General features: G+C 34.4%; 2 protein-coding genes across 4 annotated transcripts; both read left to right on the top strand.

Annotated features, from left to right (window-relative positions):
• The first annotated feature begins 1,020 nt into the window (after positions 1 to 1,020).
• Positions 1,021 to 5,588, top strand: LOC114729895 (lysosomal Pro-X carboxypeptidase). 3 transcript variants are annotated; one of them, XM_028916918.1, is made up of 10 exons: positions 1,021 to 1,434; positions 1,529 to 1,715; positions 2,078 to 2,211; positions 2,299 to 2,411; positions 2,531 to 2,654; positions 2,863 to 3,012; positions 3,108 to 3,263; positions 3,744 to 3,823; positions 4,185 to 4,234; positions 5,202 to 5,588. In XM_028916918.1, the coding sequence occupies exons 1-10, from the start codon at positions 1,048 to 1,050 to the stop codon at positions 5,339 to 5,341; spliced, it is 1,521 nt and encodes a 506-aa protein (XP_028772751.1). In that variant the 5' UTR covers positions 1,021 to 1,047; the 3' UTR covers positions 5,342 to 5,588. The 3 variants fall into 3 exon arrangements, with proteins under 3 accessions (XP_028772751.1, XP_028772752.1, XP_028772753.1); XM_028916919.1 differs by having other exon boundaries at positions 5,064 to 5,289; XM_028916920.1 differs by lacking the exon at positions 4,185 to 4,234 and having other exon boundaries at positions 5,202 to 5,313.
• Positions 5,589 to 14,373: 8,785 nt separating this feature from the next.
• Positions 14,374 to 21,678, top strand: LOC114729918 (protein CROWDED NUCLEI 4). Its single transcript, XM_028916943.1, has 9 exons — positions 14,374 to 14,763; positions 15,533 to 15,742; positions 15,860 to 16,113; positions 16,416 to 16,686; positions 16,798 to 16,881; positions 17,014 to 18,833; positions 19,753 to 20,104; positions 21,049 to 21,126; positions 21,261 to 21,678. Exons 1-7 carry the CDS (start codon positions 14,584 to 14,586, stop codon positions 20,084 to 20,086), a joined length of 3,153 nt encoding a protein of 1,050 aa, XP_028772776.1. The 5' UTR covers positions 14,374 to 14,583; the 3' UTR covers positions 20,087 to 20,104; positions 21,049 to 21,126; positions 21,261 to 21,678.
• The last annotated feature ends 1,711 nt before the right edge of the window (positions 21,679 to 23,389 follow it).

Raw genomic sequence — 23,389 nt, 5'->3', positions numbered from 1 at the left:
GGGTCTTATATTAAGAATCGGAAGAGTATTATTTCATTGCTTTAAAGAAAAGAAGTCTTCGTCCTTTTACGACTCTCTTGGTTACTACTCCTCAATTTAAATATAAGACTCTTTTTATAGTGTAAATTACACTACAAAAAGAGTCTTATATTTAGGACCAGAAGAGTATATCATATGACTCTAGCCTCCTCTACTTAGAATTTTTTATTCCTCACGTCATGTTATAATCTAATGTTGTTTTCCATCTTCTTAAGTTAACCTATCATATTCATCTGCTAAAATTTTATCTAATTCGTGGGTTGCTTACCTCACACAACAGACTTTTCTAACCTCTTTAACAATATTCAACGGTGTTTATTAGAGACCTTTTGGCTTTTTAAAATTTGCAGGCCACGAACGGCGGGGAGGTTTCTAAGAAAAAAGGTAAGTGCTGGGATCAAAATAAAATTCAGTGAAACTATTGGGCCTAGAGGTTTAGTTGTCCCGGTGTATCATTTCATTACTTTAAAGAAAAGAAGCCCGCCTTCTTTTTTCAATTGGGCCATTTAGATCTATAGATGGCCCTCCAAGCCCTACCAGTCGGCGCCAGCCCGCCTGATTCGATTTGAAGTGAAAATAATGCTTTGTCGTTATTCTCCGTAGTAAATAAAATATCAAGATTAAAAAAATTTGTTAAGTTATTTATTTATAATAAATAGGTATTATTTTTTAAAATATTTTTACTAATCAAGTGTATTAGGTAAAATTATCATTATTACAAGAATTATTTAAAAATAAATAAATAAAGATAAAAATAAAATAAATTAATATTAAATATAATATCAAAATAAAATAGACGAGTGGAGGGAGCGTGACAAGAAAAATAATAAAATATGTTGACCATGGAGTAATATCCAAGTATTAACAATTATCAACAATATTCTCAACGAAAGGGAATATTTTCGAGCTGTGCCTCAAAAGTTCATCAACCTTTGCGATAAGTGTATAAAACACCACGCTACTGAGCTCAGTAGGCAAACAGTCAAAAAGCGGAGTTCCTTGGGATCAATGGCAGAGAACAGACTTTGTTCTCTTCTCCTTTCTCTCCTCATTACCATCATCATCTCGCGTTCTCCACAATCACTCGCATCACCAACCTACAGGTACCCACGATTCCTTGGAAAGTTCTCAGGTCAAACGAAACCGCACCCTCAGATTCAGCCACAATACGAAACCCAATATTTCGAGCAGCGTCTTGATCATTTCAGTTTCGCGGACCTCCCCAAATTTCGGCAGCGTTATCTTATCAACACTAAGGACTGGGTCGGTCCTCAGCGCTTGGGTCCTATTTTCTTTTACTGCGGCAATGAAGGGGATATTATCTGGTTCGCTGCCAATTCTGGCTTTATTTGGGAAATCGCACCTCAGTTCGGTGCCATGGTTGTTTTTCCCGAAGTAAGTATTCATGTACTTAGTAGCTTAAATTTTGCATGCATCTTTTCTGTTGTTTCTATTTGAGATTAAATTTTGCTTGGTCCTTGTATGGCAGCATCGATACTATGGCGAATCTGTGCCATTCGGAAGTAAAGAAGAGGCATATAAGAATGCTACTACACTGTCATACCTTAATACAGAGCAGGCGCTTGCTGACTTTGCCGTTCTGCTTACCGAGCTGAAGCAAAATTTATCTTGCAAGGATTGTCCCGTTGTGCTGTTTGGCGGATCATATGGTGGAAGTAAGTAACCTGTTGCTTGGGTCTTTTATATATGCATATTTCAACTTGATTGACTATAAGTGGACTTCATGATAATTTTTTTTTTTTGGGACCAATCCATAACAATTGCTGAGCGAAATTGTAAGTGAGAGAGGGATGTGTGGTCTTTTTCACTGTAAAAGGAGAATTGTGCTAAAAGAAGTTTTACGACGAGTTCTTGTTTTACATTAAACTTTCTGTTTCAATCGGAATCAGTTATCATTTATCACTGACGTGGCTTGGCATTTCTAGGGGTCGGCCTAGTGCATTTTTTTGGCTTCCGAGCATCATTAACGACTCCTCTCTCAACTCTTTTCAATTTTATTTTTTTTTATCTAAAACAGTGTTAGCAGCATGGATGAGACTCAAATATCCTCATATTTCAATTGGAGCACTCGCTTCTTCGGCTCCAATTCTTCAATTTGAAAACATTGTGCCCCCCGAAACATTTTATGATATCGTTTCGAATGATTTCAGGGTAAGATAGTCTGCCAGTCTTTGCTGTTGTCATCTTTATTTGTGTGATATTTTGCATATTAACAATTTCACTCTTTTATGCCAATAGCGTGAAAGTTCTAGCTGCTTTAACTATATAAAGCAGTCCTGGAGTGAGCTAAAATCTAAGGGTCAGACAAATAATGGCCTTGAGGAACTCACGAAAACTTTTGGCTTTTGTCGGTGAGGCATTTTTCTGTACAGAAATGCCCGTTTTTGCATTACATGATGACGAATGGTGGTCTATATATTGTGCTATCTTGTTCTGCCCATTACATGAACTAATTGAAGGCAATTATTAGGCAATTGAAGAGAACAGAGGATCTTTCAGACTGGTTGGAGTCTGCCTATAGTTATTTGGCAATGGTGAACTATCCATATCCTGCTGACTTTATGATGCCTTTGCCTGCACACCCCATCAGGGAGGTTAGTTTGATTTCATGACATAAGATAAATTATCTTATAATACCTACAGGGTTGTTTTTGATGTTGTCAAATTTTCCTAATTTATGTTAATGTTGATATTCCTATCTCAAAATCAGTTGGTTTTCGTGGTACTGATGAGGAGGTGAATCTTATGAGGAAGTGTCCTGATCGTTATAGCTGGTTAATATGATCATACATCTTTTCATAGGTTTGCAAAAGGATTGATGATTGTCCTGCTGGAACTAGCATTTTGGAGCGCATATATGAAGGAGTGAATGTCTACTACAACTATACAGGAGACGCTAAATGTTTTGAACTGGATGATGATCCTCATGGCTTGAGTGGCTGGAACTGGCAGGTATACAGGAGTCTTAAAGCTCAATTGCATAAATTTCTTTGACAAATATGTTCTCATACTAAATTGATTTCCATCTTTCCAAACCCATGATGCAGGCTTGCACCGAGATGGTTATGCCAATGTCTAGTAGCGAGGAGTTGAGCATGTTTCCAAAATTTGACTATAATTATTCTTCTTATCAAGAGGAATGCTTGAAGAATTTTGGAGTGACTCCGAGGCCAAAATGGGTTACTACAGAATTTGGTGGCCATGTAAGTGAATGGTACATTACTGTTTATCAACACCTCCCCCCAAAAACGGAAACCACCAAAAGAAAAATGTAGCAGATGCTCTGATATAGGGCGCGATGATGACAAAAACTAAACTTTGACTTGATGAAACATGCACATCTAACTTTTTCTGAGTCATTAGGTTTCTAAGTGATTCCTCTGTAAGATGATAATACTAATAAAAACAATGGACCAGTCGCTTGGTTTCTCAGTTATTTATGCATCTATGATCTAATTATCTAAATGGCATTATAAGGGAAGGGGACACTTTGTTTTAATAAAACCACTTCATACTTTCAGACTTAAAGACAGATGGCTGATGTTTTAAAATGTAATATCCCCTTGATAATTCGATTATATAAAATACAAGCTTGCACCCCTTCTTAAAAGCTTCATTCTGATATTTTTGTGTTTTTGCCTCCTTTTTTTCTTTGTTTTCTTTTTTGGGCTTTTGTTTTGAAGGATATTGATGTTGCGTTGAAGAAATTTGGTAGTAATATAATTTTCTCAAATGGCCTATTGGATCCATGGAGTGGTGGCAGGTGACAAATTCACTCTGATAATATCTTAATTCTCGATTTTTATATTTTTGAAATACTACCTTAGATTCTAAATATTTGATCTAGTTTAGGGCCAGAGGTAGTAAAATTTTCAACGAGGTTGAATTTTGGGAAAATCACTATGAAGTCCTGACAGAGGAATATAATCACCAAAAAGTACCAATAACAAGTGAGTAGCATAGAATTGTTGTCATTTCCTACACAGGAACTTGTTACTGCATGCTGCTTACTTGTTGTGAGACTTTTTAGTGAGTACACTCCTTCCTTGTGACCTCATAGTGATTCTCCCTTGAATTTTTGATAATTATTTGAATTCTAAGTATCAAAGTTGTTTCTGTTGCAGTGTTCTGCACAACATATCTGAAAGTATTGTTTCTCTTGTCGCTGAAGAAGGTAAAGAATTTGAAATTTTTGAATTTATGAGCAGTCTGTCGTGTGGGCCATATGACAAGCCAACTATGCATCTCACTCATTTGTGGCCTGTAATAAGTCCTTTTTTGTGGTTGAGAAATGCGATTGACATTATTTCTTTTTATAATGCAATCAAACTGATAATTTCTCAAACCTCAGGGTCCTTTGTATCCATTAACTCGTGTGCTAGATGACTAGAAGCATCCTTGATAGCAATCATAATTATTGCATAATTATGCATTTAGGATAGGTGTGACTGATATATGTTAAGTAGCAAAAGATAATATGATTTTGAGGTATGAAGTCTGGTTTACTCATATTCGCAGCTTTTTCAGTTGTTCCGTTCACTGGTTGGACTGGAATCTAACAACCTACGGAACTTTAATTATTCATATTCCCCTTTATATTTCAGTGATAATCTTTGAGCTTGTAGTCTGTTCGTAGGAGCAACATCTCAGTCTATAATTTCAATGACCATTGTCTTATGTTATCAAAGTACGAGTGTCTTATCTAGCATTTTGTGCGTGACTGCTGCCTTTGGATTTGCTAACTATTGTATTTATGTTCTGGTTGGTGTCCTGGGTGATGGTAACGTGCAGTCATCAAGAACCTTCGAAATCTCTTTATTAGCAGCTGCATTCTTTTATTTATGTTCATTTATGCGTGGTTGAGGGTCCCCCCCCCCCCCCCCGGGGTTTTCAATATGCCAGCGATGGTAAAATTTTCTAGACATGCCTTTTTATATCCTACAACGGTTTGGAAAATTAGACTGATCGCCTGCCACTCTGCAACTTCCTTATGAAACTTTTAGCTGCAGGATGGCATTCAATATATATCTCACAACAGTCTGCAGATTGGTTTATCAATGAAGCATTCAACAAGCTCTTAAGTCCCCTTCTCCACTTTAATAGGCAAACTTAAATTTAAGTCTTTCACAATTTTTTATTAGGTGCGCACCACATAGATTTACGTGCTGCTGGCCCCGATGATCCTGATTGGTTGGTAGAGCAGAGGGCAACTGAGATCAAGCTAATAGAAGGCTGGATTAATGACTACCACAAACTTAAAAAAGCTACGTATAGTATGTAGATTTAGATGTCGGTGCTTGTCTGGTTTCAACGTGGTATCCCTTCTTGCATCACCACCGTCTGCTTCTATGGAGGTCTTAAATCTACACGCGTAGTAGTCTATGTAAACCTTGGATGCATACTTTTGTAAATAGCTAATGAAATATTTTCCATATCATCTCGTTGGTTCTTTTAAGCTTGTAACTCTTCCTTGAGTACGGCTTTGTTTCACATTCTTCAGTGATTATTGTGGGTGCTTTTTTATTTTCTTTTGTGTCCAAGGTCGGGCCATTGTTTTGCTTCCCATCCATTTTTCTCATATTTGTTATTCGTCAATCCATGGCTTGTCTTTAAATTATCACTTATTAAGCATCAAATATAGTAGTGTTTAGTGATTAGTATAATTTCACATAATCCTAGGCCAAACGTTAGATGTCAACCATACTAAAAGTAAAATTATCAATTAATTTCCTATATAAATATTGGAAAAAAATATAGTTAGTGATAATATTCAATAGCAAAGTCCCAATAGATCTTGTGTACCTTGGACTCCCGCAGACCCTAATTTAATAAACCCTTGTAACTGGATGACCTTTTCCTTTTGCTTTGGGCAATACTTTGGGGAATCAGTGGCACAGAATAATATGGGTTAAAGAAAAGAAAAATCAGTTACTTTCCAGTTTTGTTGGGATTTTTATAACACACAATAGCTGGAACTGTGGCTTTATATTGATATTATTTTCGATCCTTAATATAAATCTTAGTTGGCTAATCTAAAAAGATTAAGAAAGTTACTAAAATGCTTAATTATAACATATGGTACATAATCTCTTTAAAATACTTATATAGTTTATTAGATTATAAATCAATTTATAAGTGTGACAAATTATTTTAGAAACAAACGATAATTACAAGTAATTTAAAGTAATTTAGCAATTTTTTTAATTTTTTTTTCAAATTAACCAACTAGGTTTTGTATTAAAGATTAGAGACAATATTATTAACCACTGATATAGTTAATCAAGTCAAATGCTAGAAGCCAAAGGTGACATATTGGTTGGAAGCATTGGTCTGTACATTCCAGTTTCTACTTTAGGAATTATCCTGTTCGCTATCTTTTTGAGGGAACTACCTAAAGTTCCATTGAAACCAAACACGCCCTCGTGACCCTCGTTTCACTGTCATAACACGAACACAGCAACCCTAAATTGTTGAGTGTTGTGGATCCGCAGAGGGTCCAGAGAGAAATCAAAGAGCTGAGAGTGTGAGAGAGAAGAATGATCCATGCGCAACCCGCACCTCTCTCTCTCTCTCACGTAACAACTTTCTATTCCCCCCCAGTCTCCAAGGGACATGTTTAACACGTGCACTGCGACGGTGATTAGTCAAATGGGCCTGACTCCCATTTTGGTCCAGATTCTCGTTCTCCTTATGGCCATAAGAGTGCCCCCCGTAAAGCAGCGACCTTGTCCTCAAGGTTCACACATGTCATTGGCAAATTCCCGTGTGGGTGATTCTCCTCCATCGCATTGGACCAGGACCTGTTGCACCCAGTTGCCTTTCTGCTTGATAACACGGATATCTATTTTTTTTCCCCTAAAGCAGAAGTATCCACTTATTTGAGGCAATCTTATTCTAGGTACTATCATGCACTAAATGTAGGCATCTCTCCTAGTGGGAATTCGAATCTTGATTCACCACATTGTAAAAGATTAATTCCTTTTGCTAGACCCAACCCCGCTGGTTCCGAATGTCTAACATTACATTGGATTGTAGCATAGGACCTTTGGGATCACATATATTCTTCTAATCCTATTTATAAGTTACTTCCAATATGTTTTATATAGATTAAGAAAAATCATAAACTTTATTAACTCTCATTTAAAATTTAACAACTTTCCAATTTTATCTTTAATTAATATACATTATACCTTATGTAAACGAAGTTAATACAATAACAAAATAAAGGGTAAACTTATATATCCATACAAAAAATTTCTTTTTGTGTCTTGTAAATAAGACTAAAAAATGTCTTCTCTTTTTGTCTTATAAATAGGATCAGATGAGTAATATTTATATATAAAGTGGCATTTTGTGCATGACTGCCGCCTTTGGATTTGCTAACTATTGTAATTACGTTCTGGTTGGTGCCATGGGATGTGGTGGTAACGTGCAGTCATCAAGAACTGTCCATATCTCTTTATTAGCAGCTGCATTCTTTATTCATGTTCATTTATGCGCGGTTTAGGGTGTTTCTTCCTTACTGTTTTCAATATGCCAGTGATGGTAATATTTCCTATACATGCCTTTTTGTATCCTACAACTGTTTGGAAAATTTGATTGACCACATGCCAGCCTGCAACTTCCTTGTGAAACTTTTAGCTGCAGGATGGCACTCAAGTTATAGCTTATATACAACTGTCTGCAGATTCTTTAATAGGCAGACTTAATTTAATTCTTTCACAGTTTTTTATTAGGTGCGCACCATATAGACTTGTCATTTACGTGCTGCTGGCCCCCATCATCCTGATTGGTTGGTAGAGCAGAGGGCAACTGAGATCAAGCTAATTAAAGGCTGGATTAATGACTACCACAGGCCAAAAAAAAAAAAAAGCGACATATAGCAGTATGTAGATTTCAATGTTGGTGATGACCACCGTTTGCTGCTATGGAGGTCTTAAATCTTCACGCGTTGCAGTCTATGTAGACCTTTTTTTTGGTCAAAAAAAGATACTCCTCCGGTCCTTAATATAAGACCCATTTAACTAATTTGATTAAATTAAGGAAGTTAGGTAAGTTAGTTAATTATAGGAAAAGTGTCACATTTTTTCCTAAAACACCATAATCATCTTTCTTAATACCCCTTCTCCCTCTTCTACTTGATTATGGTTGAGAGAGTATACATAAGGGTATTTTAGAGAAAATTGATAAATATGAGAAAGGGGTCTTATATTTAGGACCAAAACCAACACAAGAATTGGGTCCTATATTAAGGACCGGAGGAGTATTATAAAAACTATAACCAGCCTATGTAAACCTTGGGTGCATGCTTTTGTAAATAGCTAATGAAATATTTTCCATATCATCTCATTGTCGGGCTCTTTAAGCCTGTAACTTTTTGGGTACAGCTTTGATTCACATATACTACTTTTGATCTTTAATATAAGAGTTAATTTAACTTTCATTTTGATATTAAATATAAGACTTCAATTCACTTCGTTTCTTATTTTTATCTTTTTTCCCCCCTAATGTAGTCTTTGTAATAATTATAGTTCTAACTAATACACTTGATTAGAAAGGATAATTTAGGAAATACGACACATATTTATATAAACAACTAATTTTAACTAGTTTTATTAATCTATTCAAATTAGTTAATTAGGTCTTATATTAAAAACCGGAAGTGGTACTTCAATACCTAATGATTTTGTATGCTTGTTTTATGTTCTTTTGGGTCCAATGTGATCCTTGTTTTGCTCCCTATAAATTTTTCTCATATTTCTTATGCATCAATCCGTGGTTTGTCTAAAGTTATCACTTATCTGGCATCAAATCTAGTTTAGTGTTTTGTAATTAGTATAATTTGACATGATCACAGGCCAAAAGTTAGATGTCAACCATGCTAAAAGTTAAATAAGCCCTAGTAATTAGATGATCTTTTCTAGGGCTGGTAATACGGGTTTGCGGGTTGGCCCGTAGCGGGTTGAACTCATATGGGTTGGTGGGTTGGCTCGCCAATCCGCCAACACTTTTTTTTCGGTAAATTTTTTTAATTTTTAAAATATTTTTTTCTTATATAATATTCAAAAATAATAATAAAATTTTTGTTTTTTCTTGAAATATTTGATTGAAAGCACCAAATAAATTATGTAGGTATTTTCTTTTATTTTTTAGATAAGATATAATATATAATAATGTAATTATAATAATTAAAAAAATAAAAAAAATGCGGGTTAGCCTGCGAGCTGGCTGGCTAACCCGTGGCGGGTTGCGGGCTTGGCTGAGTGGGTTCAAAAAGCTCGTTTACTGGCGGGTTGGTTTTTAGCCAACTCTAACCCATCATTTTTTACGGGTTGGTAGGTTGGACCCGTGGGTACAATCCATATTACCAGCTCTAATCTTTTCCTTTTGCTGGCCACCTTTTCCTTTGTGCAAGAGAACTATGAGGAGTATAAACCCTAGTAATTTCCAGTTTTGTTGGAATGTTTACAACACACGACAGCTGGAACTTCAACTTTTGATTAATATTATTAATGCTTGATGTAGTTTATCAGCCCGGCATGCTAGAGGCCAGAGGTGACATGTTGCTTTTGATTTTAGCAGTTTAGTTTGTTGATTTTTTTGGCGTAAAAAATTAATTAAAATACTCTCCAATCCACGATATCTTTATCCATTTCTCCAAGTAACCGAGGTTGTGTGCTTGTATATTTTAAAAGGGAAGATGCTCTTTAATACTTCCTCTTGTGTTATACTTCAGATAACCAGATCATGTTTAACAAACTAACAATTAAAATTAATTAAAATAATAAAATAGGTCAGAAATATATTTTTATTTTTGAGAAAATTAATCTTTTGGTTCTTTAATTTTTAACTCAATTATGACTCAATCTCTCAACTATGATTCAGTATGACTCAACCCCTCAACTTTTAACTCGTTTAAAACTCAGTTTCTCAAATTTTTTTTAATAAATTAATCCCCATCGTATATAAGTCACTTTGAGTCATCACTTAGTTATGCTTTATGTTATGTGGCAAAAATTCTTGCTGACATGGCTTCCAACGAAGCTATCCTCGTTGATCACCCAAACAGTCCCTCTCGTTTTCCTTTCTTCTTCTTGACCTCCACCTTCGCGCACTCACAGCATGGGCACCCATTCTCCTTCACCTATAGCTTCAATGTTCACCTCTCATAAGTTTTTTTTTTCCCCCGCTCCATTCAATAGTTGTTTCACCGCCGGCCATGGGTGATGAAAAGTAAGCTTCGGAATCATTTATAGCAGCAAGGGACGAGTGATGTATGAGCGCCATGAGCCATGTATGCAAAAAATTCACAATTACATTCTTGCCAGAACCACCTGATGACACCAGTATAGTCAGTTAGCAAATTTTTTCTAAGCTAGCGAATCTTTCTTGTCGAAACATTTTTAGCTTTCCCGCACCATGAATGATGTATGAGCCCTGAGAACTAAGTTTTGAAATCTCTTAAATCTGAAAATAATCAGAGAAAGGGAAGGAAGGGTTAAAGGAAAGCTGAGAAAGCTGCAACGGAATGGAGTGAAAAAAACTCATGGGGGGCCGAACATTGAAGTTATAGGTGAAGGAGAATGCGTGCCGACACTGTGTGCGCGCGAAGGCGGAGGTCAAGAAGAAAGGACAACGAGAAGGACTGTTTGGGTGATCAACGAGGATAGCTTGGTTGGAAGCCATGTCAGCAGGAATTTTTGCCACGTAACATAATTAAGTGATGACTCAAAGTGACTTATATACGATGAGGATTGATTTATTCAAAAAAAATTGAGGGACTGAGTTTTAAACGAGTTAAAAGTTGAGAAACTAAGTTATATTGGGTTATAGTTGAGGGGCTGAGTCATAAATGAGTTAAAATTTGAAAGAACAAAAGATTAATTTTCCTTTATTTTTTAAATTTACCCTTCTTTATTAAGAGAGTAAACAAGAGAGACAATAAATGAAAAAATATAATGAAAGAGAATATATGAAAATAATATTAATAAAAGAGAGGGAGTACTAAATACAGTCAACTAAGGATAAAAAAAAAATACTCAGACAAACTCACAAATCAAGTTTATATGCTGGACCAGATTCTTCCCCAAAAGTGAAACTTATACATAAAATCAGTGGTAATATAATATTTTTATTTAGCTACATTAAACAGTTTTATAATGCCCACAAAGAACATGGAAATTGGAATGCACCCCTTTCCAATACCTTTTGAGCCGACAAAACATGCGTGTCTAAGTGTTTTCTTTTCATGTGCAGCAGCCAATTATAATGGTTTTCCATCGATAATGTTGCATGTGACGACCATTATTAATCCTCTAAATTAAACGTACTTGTTGGCACTTTTTATTAGGGCGACGTTGCTATTTCAAGTGTGGCAGAGGAATTACACCTCAATTAGATTTTTTATACTCCATCTGGTGTTTATTACAAGAGTCGTTCCAAAGGAAATTTTTAATCATTTTTATGAGATCTTATAATAGTTTCAATAAGTATTTCATATATGCCCATATTTAATAAGAGTAGTAAGAGAGCATAAATTAATACTCCCTCCGGTTCTATATATATACTTCATTTTTGAAAAATGGTCTGGTGAAAAATATAAATTTATTTTTGAGTTGTTTAAGTTTTTATTATTTTTTTTTTTTCTTCTATTTTATCCTTAAATGACTATAAGATGACCATATTTATGCTCCCTCTCTCTCATCAATATTATCCCCATATATTCTTTTTTTTATTTTATTTATTTATTGTCTCTCTTGTTTATTCTCTTAATAAATAAGGATAAATTTTAAAAAAATACATTTATAACTTATTTATTATTTTAAATTAATTTTTAACTATTAATTTGTTAAACGTGATTCGATTATTTAAAGTTTATATATAAAACCGGATGGAAGGGAAAAAATAAAAAAAAATCTATTTATCATTATTTTATATGTGAAAAACAGTGACAGGTGATGGATAATAAGGACGAAAGTGGCAGAGAACAAGGATCGTACCCCTCTCTAAATAGAGCAAGTGGCTCGTCGATCAAGATCGATCTTCTCGCCTTATTTATGGCGGCTGAAGATTGATGTGCGGCAATCATCTTTAATAAATATATCTTCCCGGGCGTTTTGGTGATGATTAATTCAAAGCAAGAGGGTACTGTATGACGGGTTGAATCAATGAAAACAATACTCACAGCGCAAATTCACATAACTAACTCGTAATCACGTGCTACTCCATCTTTGTCTTCGAAAAAAACGTAACCCTAGTTATAATTTATAAATATAGGAACTTAATTTATTTTATTTTTTAAATTTATATTTTTTCCTTAAATTTTTTTAGAGAAAACCATATTGGAGGTACCTATCCTTTCTCTCAATTTTTAATTTGGTACCTGTGTGTTTTTTTCCCTTTAATTAAACATTTAATTTTATCTTTTTAGCAATATTAGCTCTTATAACTTTGTTCTATTGATATTTTAGTCTCTACATAAGGATTAATGATGTTAATAGAGCAAAATTAAAGATTTAGTTAAGAACAAAAAACACATAGGTACCAAATTGAAAATTAAGAGAAAGTATAGTACCTCCAATATGGTTTTTTCAATTTTTTTATATGCATATAAGGGATATTCATTAATAGCTAGTTTCCTGTTGCAAATAAAAATAGGATGGTTTTGGAAAACTTAATACATATTTTTATATAAATAATTAACTTAACTAATTAATTTTTTTAATTTTAATGATTAATTAACTAATTCTTATATTTATTATATTTTTTTGGTAACCACCTAAACTTAAAGTATAATAAAAAAAATAGTTTAATTATTGGATAATATAAGTAACCATACATAGTTTTCCCTGGAATACGTAAGGTGCATTTCGGAAGAATTTTATATTCTACCTCCTCTCTTTAATATAAAATCCAAATAATTAATATGTGGATATTAAAAAAATTAATAAGATTATTTATTTGTAATAAATAATCCTTTTAATCTTATTCATCAAAAAATCTTATACATTAAAACTAGGGTTAAGGTGTATTTAATACTATAACGTATTTTTTCATGTGTGCATCTTGAAGTATTTTCAGGGACATCCAGAATTTTGAAGTATTTTTAGGGTGGTGAATGCACCTAAAAAAATACTTTAAAATACTAAATGCATCTTAACTCTTGAAACTATTTTTTTTGTGAGACTCTTGATATGCGCAAACAATAGAGATTCTTTTTAAAAAAAATTATAAGTTTGTGAGACAAAACAAACCGAGTTATTGTATTTAGAGCCAAATAAATCTCTTGTTTAGCTCCTACATCGAGAATGTTGTAGTTCAAAACAGGTTATATTTAGATTATTTTAATTATCTTTTCAAAATTATTATTTGAAAAAAAGTCTCACAAACTAATAATACAAAGATCGGTTGAAAAATATTTGAAACAAAAATAGTAACTTATGATATTTCTACTTGTTTCTCGAACAAAAATATTAATAGTACTCCTTTTAGTTTTTATTATAAACTTCAAATAATTAATTTATAAATAATGAATAATTAGTTAAAAATAATAAATAATTTTAAATATATATTTTTAAATATGTTCTTATAATAAATTAAAAAAAATGATGAAAGAGAATGTGTGTAGAAATGTAATAAAAAAATTAAGGATAATATTAGAAAAAAGTGTATTAAATATAAAAATAAACCCAAATTAAAGTTTATAAAATGGACCACACCCTTTTTCAAATTTGAAACTTAACCAGAGAAATATTAATAGTAAGCGCTATTAATATGAAATTGAAATATTATAATAAAATAATTAAATTAATGCTTTTAATTTAGGGGGCGTTTGGATGGAAACCAAACTATATTTCAAAAGTGATTTTACGATATACGAAGTAAATATGTGGACGAAATTTATCTTGATTTATAAAAAAATACTTTTCAAAAGTACTTCTTATACCACCTAAACAGCTCTTTAATTTTGAATTCAATAATTGTGCAAGAACTTAATTTGAATTCAAAACAATAGAATCATCAATGACGTTGGCGTCATTAATAAGATTGGGATGTGGAATCAATTTTCTTTTATATTTGATAGATTCTTTATTTGGAGGTGTTACTTTTTAAAAACATTTTTTTTATAAATGAATTTCCCTGCATATTTATCTGTATATCGTCAAATTATTTTTAAAATCATCCCTACACTATTAAACATTGAACAGGAAATCAAAAAAATAAAAAGAATCCCGGCCAAATTACAACTGAAATACAGGAATCTGGGCCATAAAGAATTATAAAGCGCCAACGATCACTTTACTCTCACCGTTGGCCAAGAAAAAAAGGAAGGAAGAAAAGAAATAGTCTCAGTAGTAAAGCTGTCTCCACTTTCATCTTTGAAGGCACAACCGGGAAAGCCATCGGGGTGGTGGGGTTCTAAGGAAGTGTCGCGAAGGATTTATCTGCGTTTTTGAGAGCTGAATCCGAGAACCACAAGACCAATTGGACTTTAGGGTTTTCTGGCAATTGGGGGAAGCGTAGATGGCGACTCCTTCTCCTTCTGCTCAGCCCTTGTCAATCACTCCCCGTTCTAGGGTTAGAAGCCCTCTCAGTGACGATGAGATCTGGTTGCGCCTCAAACGAGCTGGCTTGGACGAGGAGTCGATTAAACAGAAGGACAAGGCGGCGCTTGTGGCCTATATCGCCAAGCTCGAGGCTGAGGTTTGTTCTTTGTTATCTTCTCTTTATGAAATTCTCTACTTTAGGACTTCACCTCCTGGGAGAATTGGGAAAGATATATTGATGTCGAATTTCTTACTGGAAGGTGAAATGCAGTGATTCCTCTATTTCGTGTGAACTTTACTGTACTTTTCTAATTTATTCTGTACGATTACATTTCTGTTTTTAGTTATGACTTTATCGATTGCCTCCAAAAAGAAAAATAACTTCAATAATGCGCATTAAAAATTGTTCGTCACGGCTTGTCATGTTAATCAATATGTTCTGCTGTAAGATATACTTTACTGATGTGCCTGAAAGTCAGTAATGCGTAGAATGGTATGTTGGCGATCCTAATGTGAGATTTTTTTGCGTGTTGAAGCTTTATTATATGCCTATGAAACTAGACTTACTGGTTAAGTGTGGGTTCATTGGTCATGTATATCGCCACCTGACTAATAATTAGCTGATTAGAACCGGGCCATTATACGATTCTAATGAAGCAAAAGTCATCGTGATGCAAACTGATGATGGGAACTTTTTTCTGACCCCGTTTTGAGCCCACAGCCAATCTCTGCTGTATTGTTTTCCCCTAAATTTGATTTGAGGTCTTCGTAATTTTTTTTCCCACCTGAATACTCTGTAAACACGCTTATCTTCAGGTTATCTTATTTTAATAGATGCACTCATAAGTTTCCCTTATGCAAGTGCTTGTGAAACTCCTTATTCTTTTCAATGGGTATGATATATCTGACTTATATACTTAATGTAGATCTATGATCATCAACACCACATGGGCCTTCTCATATTGGAGAGAAAAGAATTGGCTTCCAAGTATGAGCAACTCAAGGCTTCAACTGAATCTTCTGAGTTGTTTCATAAACGTGATTTAGCTATGCAGCTGTCTGCTTTAGCTGAAGCAAGGAAACGAGAAGAAAATTTGAAAAAGACGGTGGAAGTGAAAAAAGAGTGTATAGCTAGTGTAAGCTTGTTGAATATAGTTTTCTTTTTATATAAATTACTAATGTCTTCTTGCATGTTCCTATAATTACTCTGGCAGTCTGATCTTTTAGGTCATGATTTTTATCAATTTCTGTAGCTTGAGAAGGCCTTGGGTGAGATGCGTTCTGAATGTGCTGAAACAAAAGTTGCAGCTGATAGTAAATTTGCTGAAGCCCATCGTTTGATAGATGAAGCACAGAAGAAATTTACTGAGGCTGAGGCCAATGTGCGTGCTGCTGAATGTTTACAAGCAGAAGCTAGTCGATATAACAGTGTTGCAGAAAGGAAGCTTCGGGATGTTGAAGCACGTGAAGATGACCTTCGGAGGCGTACCATATCTTTCAAGTCAGAGTACGTATTATCATCATGATGTTGGTTGTGCTGATTATTTATCATCTGTGTCCCATTTGTAGGCTCATTCTTCACATCTTTGCGCATCTTCTCATGATAATATATCATTACAATTACGATATTATGTGTAATTGAGATGACGCTGGAAGTTTTATCTTCTTTTAGCAACAAATCGATTGTCATAAAGTTCAGAAATTGTTTTTGCTTCCATTTTTTTTCTTCATATTCTCATATTCTGCTTCAGTGATTGTTATGTTTTTTCAAGCTAGATATTCTTTACATTGTTAATCTCTATCTCTCAGATGTGATGAAAAAGAGAAGGAGCTGATTCTTGAGAGAAAGTTGCTTTCTGAAAGGCATGAAGTTTTGAAGGAAGAACAGGAAAGGTCACTTGAAGCACAAGCTTCTCTCAATGAGAGAGAGGAGCACATTTTTAATCGATCTCAGGAACTAAACCAGCTTCAAAAAGAGTTAGAGGACTGGAAAGTGAAAATTGAAAGTGAACGAAGAGCTCTTCATGATGAGAAAACCAAACTGGAGCTGATGGAGGCCACCCTAACACAAAAAGAAGAGGTTCTTATTTTTCAAACTCTTGGTCGTGTGACTCGGGTCAAAATGAAACAATTATTAAGTAATTACTATCCTTGTCTTGTTCATGTATTAACTGGTATTGTTTGAAAACAGGCACTCACTAAACGGGAAAATGAGCTGAACAAGAAAGAGCAGGAGTTTGTTAGCTATCAAGAGAAACTTGCCAGCAAAGAATCAGTATGTTCTTCCCTAATTCTTCATTGTTTATAAACTGGGTGGATTATGTGGATGAGGCTGTATTCAATGTTCTACAGGATGAGTTGTATATTCTTATAATCATTTCTTTTGCCTTTTTGGTTGATCATGTAGGATGAAGTTCAGAAAGTTATAGCTGATCAGGAAGCTGCATTACTATCAAGAAAATATGATTTTGAAGCTGAGCTACAATTGCAGCGTAAATCAGTTGAAAATGAAATTGAGACCAAGAGACGGGCCTGGGAATTGAAGGAAGTTGACCTAAAGCAACGGGAAGACCAAATCCAAGAAAGAGAGCATGAGTTGGAAATTCTGTCAAGATCTTTGGAGGAGAAGGAGAAGGAACTTGGGGAGTTGTCAGTCGTTCTAGAAGGGAGAGACCATAGACTGAGAGCTGCTGAAAAGGAGTTTGAGTCAAATAAAACCCTTTTAGATAAGGAGAAAGAAGAGATTGGCAAAACAAAGGAAGATCTTGTGAAGTCTTTGGATTCATTGGAGAGTAAAAGAAGGCAAGTTGATCATGCAAAAGAGAGATTGGAGGCCATGAAAACTGAAAAAGATGACTTATCAGTTTTGGAAGTTAAACTAAAGGAAGAGCTTGACCTTGTAAGAAATCTGAAGTCAGAGCTTATAGCTGAGGCAGATAAATTGAAAGTTGAGAAGGCAAAGTTTGAAGTTGAGTGGGAACTCCTTGATGAAAAAAAAGAAGAGCTGGCGAAAGAAGCAAAATTGTTAGCAGAAGAAAAGATGTCGGTTTCAAGGTTTATTAAAGATGAACGTGAAAAGCTAAGACAAGAAAAAAATGAAATGCATGAGCAGTACACCCGAGACTTAGAGTCACTTGCCTGTGAGCGAGAAGAATTCATGGACAAGATGGCACATGAACATTCTGAGTGGTTTTGCAAGATGGAGCAAGAGCGGGCAGATTTCTTAAAGGACATTGAGATGCAAAAGAAGGAGTTGAATAACCTAGTTGAGAAGAGGCGTGAAGAAGTGGAAAGTTACTTGAAGGAACGAGAAAAGTCTTTTGATGAAGAGAAGAAAAATAAACTCCAATACATTAATGCTCTTGAGGAGAAAGCAAAAAAGGAGCTGGAACATGTTTCCTCTGAGATGAAAAGGCTTCATGATGAGCGAACAGAAATAAATTTGGATCGTGAACTGAGAAATAGGGAATGGGCTGAATTAAATAATTGCATTGAGGAACTCAAGGTTCAAAGTGATAAACTGCAAAAACAGAGAGAGCTATTGCATGCTGATAGAATCCGTATTAATGCTCAGATTGAAGAATTGAAGAAGTTGGAGGATTTGAAAGTGGCCTCTGATGATGTTGCTATCATTGAAATGCTAAAATCTGATATGGAGGCTAACCAGCAGAAGATCTCTGCACTGAAAAATTTGAAGCAGCACGCTCTTACACATCGTGATGGTTTCGGCAATGAGTTTAAAACTCCAGATGTACAGAAGTCAGCGGCTGTTTCTTCTTCTAGCCCTGTGCGGTTTTCATGGATCAAACGGTGCACTGAACTATTTTTCAGACCCCATCCTGATCAATCTCCAACTGAAAACAAAGATAAACCTCTGGTTTCTGGCTCCTATCATGATGGCAATAAGCAGAAGCTCTTAGAAAATGAGAAACCACCTGGTGATCATAGCAAGAGAGAGGAAATGGGGTTTTCTCTTGGAGAACCAAAAGTGATAGTAGAAGTACCTGCAGTTGCTGAAGATATGAGTAGGACAAATCATTTGGAATCTAAAATTAATGAAGATGTGAATGTAAAAACTGTCCCCTTCTCACAAGATGGACATCATGCGCGTAGACGGAAAAGAGGCAGTGGGAACTCTAATCGCGCTGTAGATCTAAGGAAGAATAAGAAACCGAGACCAGAAGAACCTGTGACTGATAATGCTTTAGATCAGAGTGTTTCCTACAGGTAGGCTTGTTTGGATTAACATTTATAAAATAACTTTTATCCCAATTGATTTTTGCAAAATGAAGTTGAGGTAAAAAGTCAATTTGTATAATATGCTTTTTGTTTGGCTATTCTTTGAAAAGTGAGTTTAACAAACTAAAACTTGTTTGGATGACATAATCAAAAATGTTTAAATGCCAAATGATTGAAAAGAACATGATTTTTATTTCACACACACACACACACACATGCATATAATTTGATACATCATATGCATATAATTTGATACATTTAAGAAAAATATTAAAAATTAGAATTATAAAAATAAAGAGTTAATGTATTATTGGGAATTATTTATTATTTTTTAATATTTTCTTTATTACAAATTTATTTGTGATGGTGAAAGAATGTCATAATTTTTTTTTTTTGGAAATATAAATTTGGGTATAGATAAAATTAATATTTTTTATTTTTACATAAAATTTAATGGGTTAATGACCCCCTTGTTGAAAGTAAGGTGTTTAAAATTATAAAAAGCAGTGTACTGTAAGACAAAAAATACAAATTGACGTGGCTTGAAGAAGATGTAACCTAACCCACCATGTGCACACAAAAGGGTGAGGCTGAATGAACACCAGAAGGCAAGTGAGGCAGAAGGGGCAACGTCATGTTGGAAGTAACAAAAGGTTGCTTTAAGTTTCAAGCTACTTTTGGGGGAGAGAAGAGTGTTTTCCCAAAAGCCATCCCAAACAAAAGTTTGGGCATAAACTGACTTTTTAAGCATTAGATGTCGATTTGGGCTCACCTAACTCGATGCCAAACATGCACATAATTTTTGGTCCTATGAATCTTTTTTGTGTCTATATTATGGTTCTTATTCATATTTTATGTAAATGTAGTCTGGTTGAACTACTGATGCGAAGTTATTGATTTTTTTCAGCGTGATTTCAACCCAATCAGATGAGGCAAACACCCAGCAGGTGCTTCCACCGTCAAATCAATGTCAAGGGAACTCGAAGGATACTCATGTAGTAATGGTGGATAAGGTGATCCATGTATCAGAAGTGACCTGTGAGAAAACTGATGCTGTTAACATCCCCACTCAAGGAACACGGGATTGTATGGGGAATTATAAATTGGAAGTGAATCAAGGTGATCTTCATCAAGAAATGAATGATCATTCAAATTCTCAAACTGAAGGCAAAGATATTTTACATTCTGGTTCAAGTGTATTGGGGACAACAGAAGAAATTGGCAAAGGAAGCACTGGATAAGTTACTGATCACCGTTAGGTATCAACTCGCATTCTAAACTATTGATATAGAAGAAACTTGCATCATGAGGATATTGACTATGCTCGTGTCGTATTTGTTACAATGATTTTTTTGCAGACTGTGTCTTGAAATGTATGATAGGAACCTTGCAATAGGTTTTGTTCTCTGTATGCAAATTGATATTAAAACACCTTTTAAGCTGTGTTGCTCAAGCTGCTGCATCTTATTTTAATAACAAAATATTGCTTTTTTTTTTTTTGAAAAAAAGATATTTTGGTGATACTGTTGATAGGAATTTTTCTACTTGAGGTTGATGACTCTTGTCATTTTTCATGGTTTCGCTCTGTTATGTGTTTTTGTCAGACTTAACGTGCTTTGATTGGTAATTTTTGAGCTTTTACTTTTATGGTAAACGCTTGTGGCTTCTGTGGTATAATTCCAGACTTTGCTTGACCCTAAGACTGGTATGACCTGAAAACTAGTTTTAGTTAGGGGCTGGATCATGCTGTGATATGATTTTAGTCTAGTAACTTGAATATTACTCATCTGTGAACTTTTTTGAGCTAAGCTCAAGCTTGATAAACCTTGATGCTATAAAGATTGCTAATGAAAACACCACAACCTTGCTCAGGGTTTTTCAATTTTGTGTGTGTTTAGAACATGATATAAAGTTTTCCTTTACTATTGCTTGTCCATGAATATGTTCTGAATTTATTTTATTCTGTGAACTTTAAACAATTATTTCATCATAATGCCCTGCTGATCCGTTTGACAGAAAATTGTTGTTGACCAACGTGTTGACATCCTAAGACTCTTGTAGGCCAGTTAAGTAAAAGCATTAACCCCCTGCTAGGTTGAAACTTTATATATCATCATCTCTTCCCTTCAATATATGTTGTTTTCTTTCTTTCTCTGTCTGCTGTTCTGCTCAGATGGTTGAGCAGTTGTTTGACTGTGAACAGGAATTGTAGCAAATGGAAATGGGGACTGGTACTAATAATTGAGGTTCTAAGAGTTCAAGGATATTATGTGTGTATAAGGTGCGTTAATACACATTTTAACATTTCTACTTGGACATTCCTCCGCCAGTTATATCTGCCTTTTGCTTTCTTTACGGATAATGGTGCATTTTGAAATATACCATGTTGATTAGATTCATTCTTCTGGAATCCAGGGCATTGATTTGAAGGAGATTTGAGGGGGTTCTTCTTTTGTTGTCTTCTACGGTAAATAATCACAGGTTGCGGTTTCGTGCTTTGTCCACATCTTATGTGAGCAAATGCAATTATGGTTGGTAGACTAGTGATATTGTAGTTATAATAGGAATGCACTGCAGTTCAAGTAGAGGAGAGTAAAGAGAAATGTGGTGAGGTTTGGAACAGAAAAAACTAGAAAAAGAATATAAGGAGGAAAAGGAGGTGTTCTGGCTTTTGAAAGAGCACCTTGTTATTGTAGCATGTAACGGCTTTGATTGAGTTTGTGTTACGGTCTTGTTTGTCATTTTTGTGTTTCTAACCTTAATTTGAAGTTAATGTGTAGCCGTTATGTTTATAACAGAGTGTTTATAACCGGTGATCACTTTTTTTTGTTTTATATATAAACGTTCCCCCCCCCCCCCGACATGTACTGTGATTTCCTCGCTACAATGTGCAAGTAAACAGATCACCCCAAGGCTTACACTGCAGGATTGATTGGTCGCATGTAATCACTTTTTCAGAAAAGTGGATAGATGTGCTACCAAACTTGTTCAGAAGATGCATGATATAAATACAGTCTCTGGCGTATGGGTTTATTTAAGGCCAGTTTGTCCGAAGCAAAGTACTTTTGATTTTGTTCCATTAATGTTGTGAAGGAGTATTTTTTGGGAATAAGGTGACGAGGTGATTTTAGTTAAGCTAAATGAATGAGTTGTTGAAAGACTTTCAAGCCAAATAATCTTTTCAACTTATTTTGAAAAGCCAATCTATAGCTTATCAAATTAAGCGTTTTTTTGGGTCAAGGCTTATCAAAATAATCTAGCAACAATTCTTAACACATCCTTTATGTTTAACTTGAGGTTTTATCAGCAGCTTCCTCTTTTGCTTAACTAAAATAATTTTCCCCCTTATTCTTAAACAACTGGCCCTTAAACTTAACCCCAAAAAAAAAAAATTTAAAGTGATTTTGATTAAGGTACGTGAAAAGTAGTTGGAGGAAAATGTTCTCAATTTATTTTGACAAGTGATTTTGATTAGCTTGTTAAAACAAGCTGAAAATAATTATAAAGCCCATTTAGCTCGAAACTCTCCCAATAACTCTCAGTTAGCTTAATTAAAATTACTGCTTTTATTAAGCATAAACAAAGGTCATATATCAAGCTATTTTAGATTTTATTGACCTTTTGAGAATAACCTGGTCTGGGTTGTGACTTTATCTCTGGCAGTGTCTTTTTTATTTTCTTTTATCTTTTTAAATGAGTTTGTCGCTAACGTGGGCATTTGAAATTTTGAATATGATCTTATCCAATTCAGCAAAATATTATGATATTTCATTAGAAGTCACACCGATTTTTCCTTATATAGTGATTATGAATCTTTTTCTTTTTTTTTGGGTCCCCTTATCTAACCGTGGATTCATCTCAACGTTCTCATATTTGCTATTCTAACTTTATATTTTTGTTGTCCTTTTGAAGCTCAGCATCTGTTTATATGGTACTATTAGAGTTATGGCAATTCAATAAACTGCCTTTTGAGCTTATTATATGCTTTTTGATATCAAATAACTGCTATACCATTTCTCCATTTGAATCTCCCAACTTGTATTTTATGCATAATATCTCCATTAATTTCACGTCTTGTATAATTTATCACAAATATATAAACTTTGCTACTTGTAGGCTAGCATGATTTGATCTCCTATTTTAATCTCCAAATTATCTCTAACTTCCATCTTATCAAAATTGTAATCTTATATTTTGTCTTATTCCCACTTAGCTAGAAACCCTTTAACTCGAATGTCTTTTTCCATAACTCCACAACATGAATTATATCATCAACGAAAAAAATGTACTTGGCATTATTTTTTGTATGTTTAACACTAGATTAAACGGATAGGAGCTCAAAAAATAATTTCTAATGTAGGTCAATTCTTATAAAAAATTGGGAGAATTACAATCAAGTCTTATAAAAAGAAAAAAAATTACAAAACAAATCCTAGAGATTGTCATTTTCTACTGTAAGACTTGTCATTACATGCTGCTCAAGTTGTTATTGGGACTTTTTAGTAATTATTTTCTTTTGTGAGACTTGATTGTAATTCTCCCTA

Source organism: Neltuma alba, unplaced genomic scaffold (genome assembly GCF_004799145.2).
Source record: "Neltuma alba isolate B1F8T4 unplaced genomic scaffold, ASM479914v2 tig00012694_pilon, whole genome shotgun sequence".
NCBI classification, from domain to species: domain Eukaryota; kingdom Viridiplantae; phylum Streptophyta; class Magnoliopsida; order Fabales; family Fabaceae; genus Neltuma; species Neltuma alba.
The sequence above is the reverse complement of the archived record's forward strand: the minus strand, read 5'-3'. Positions and strand labels throughout refer to the sequence as shown.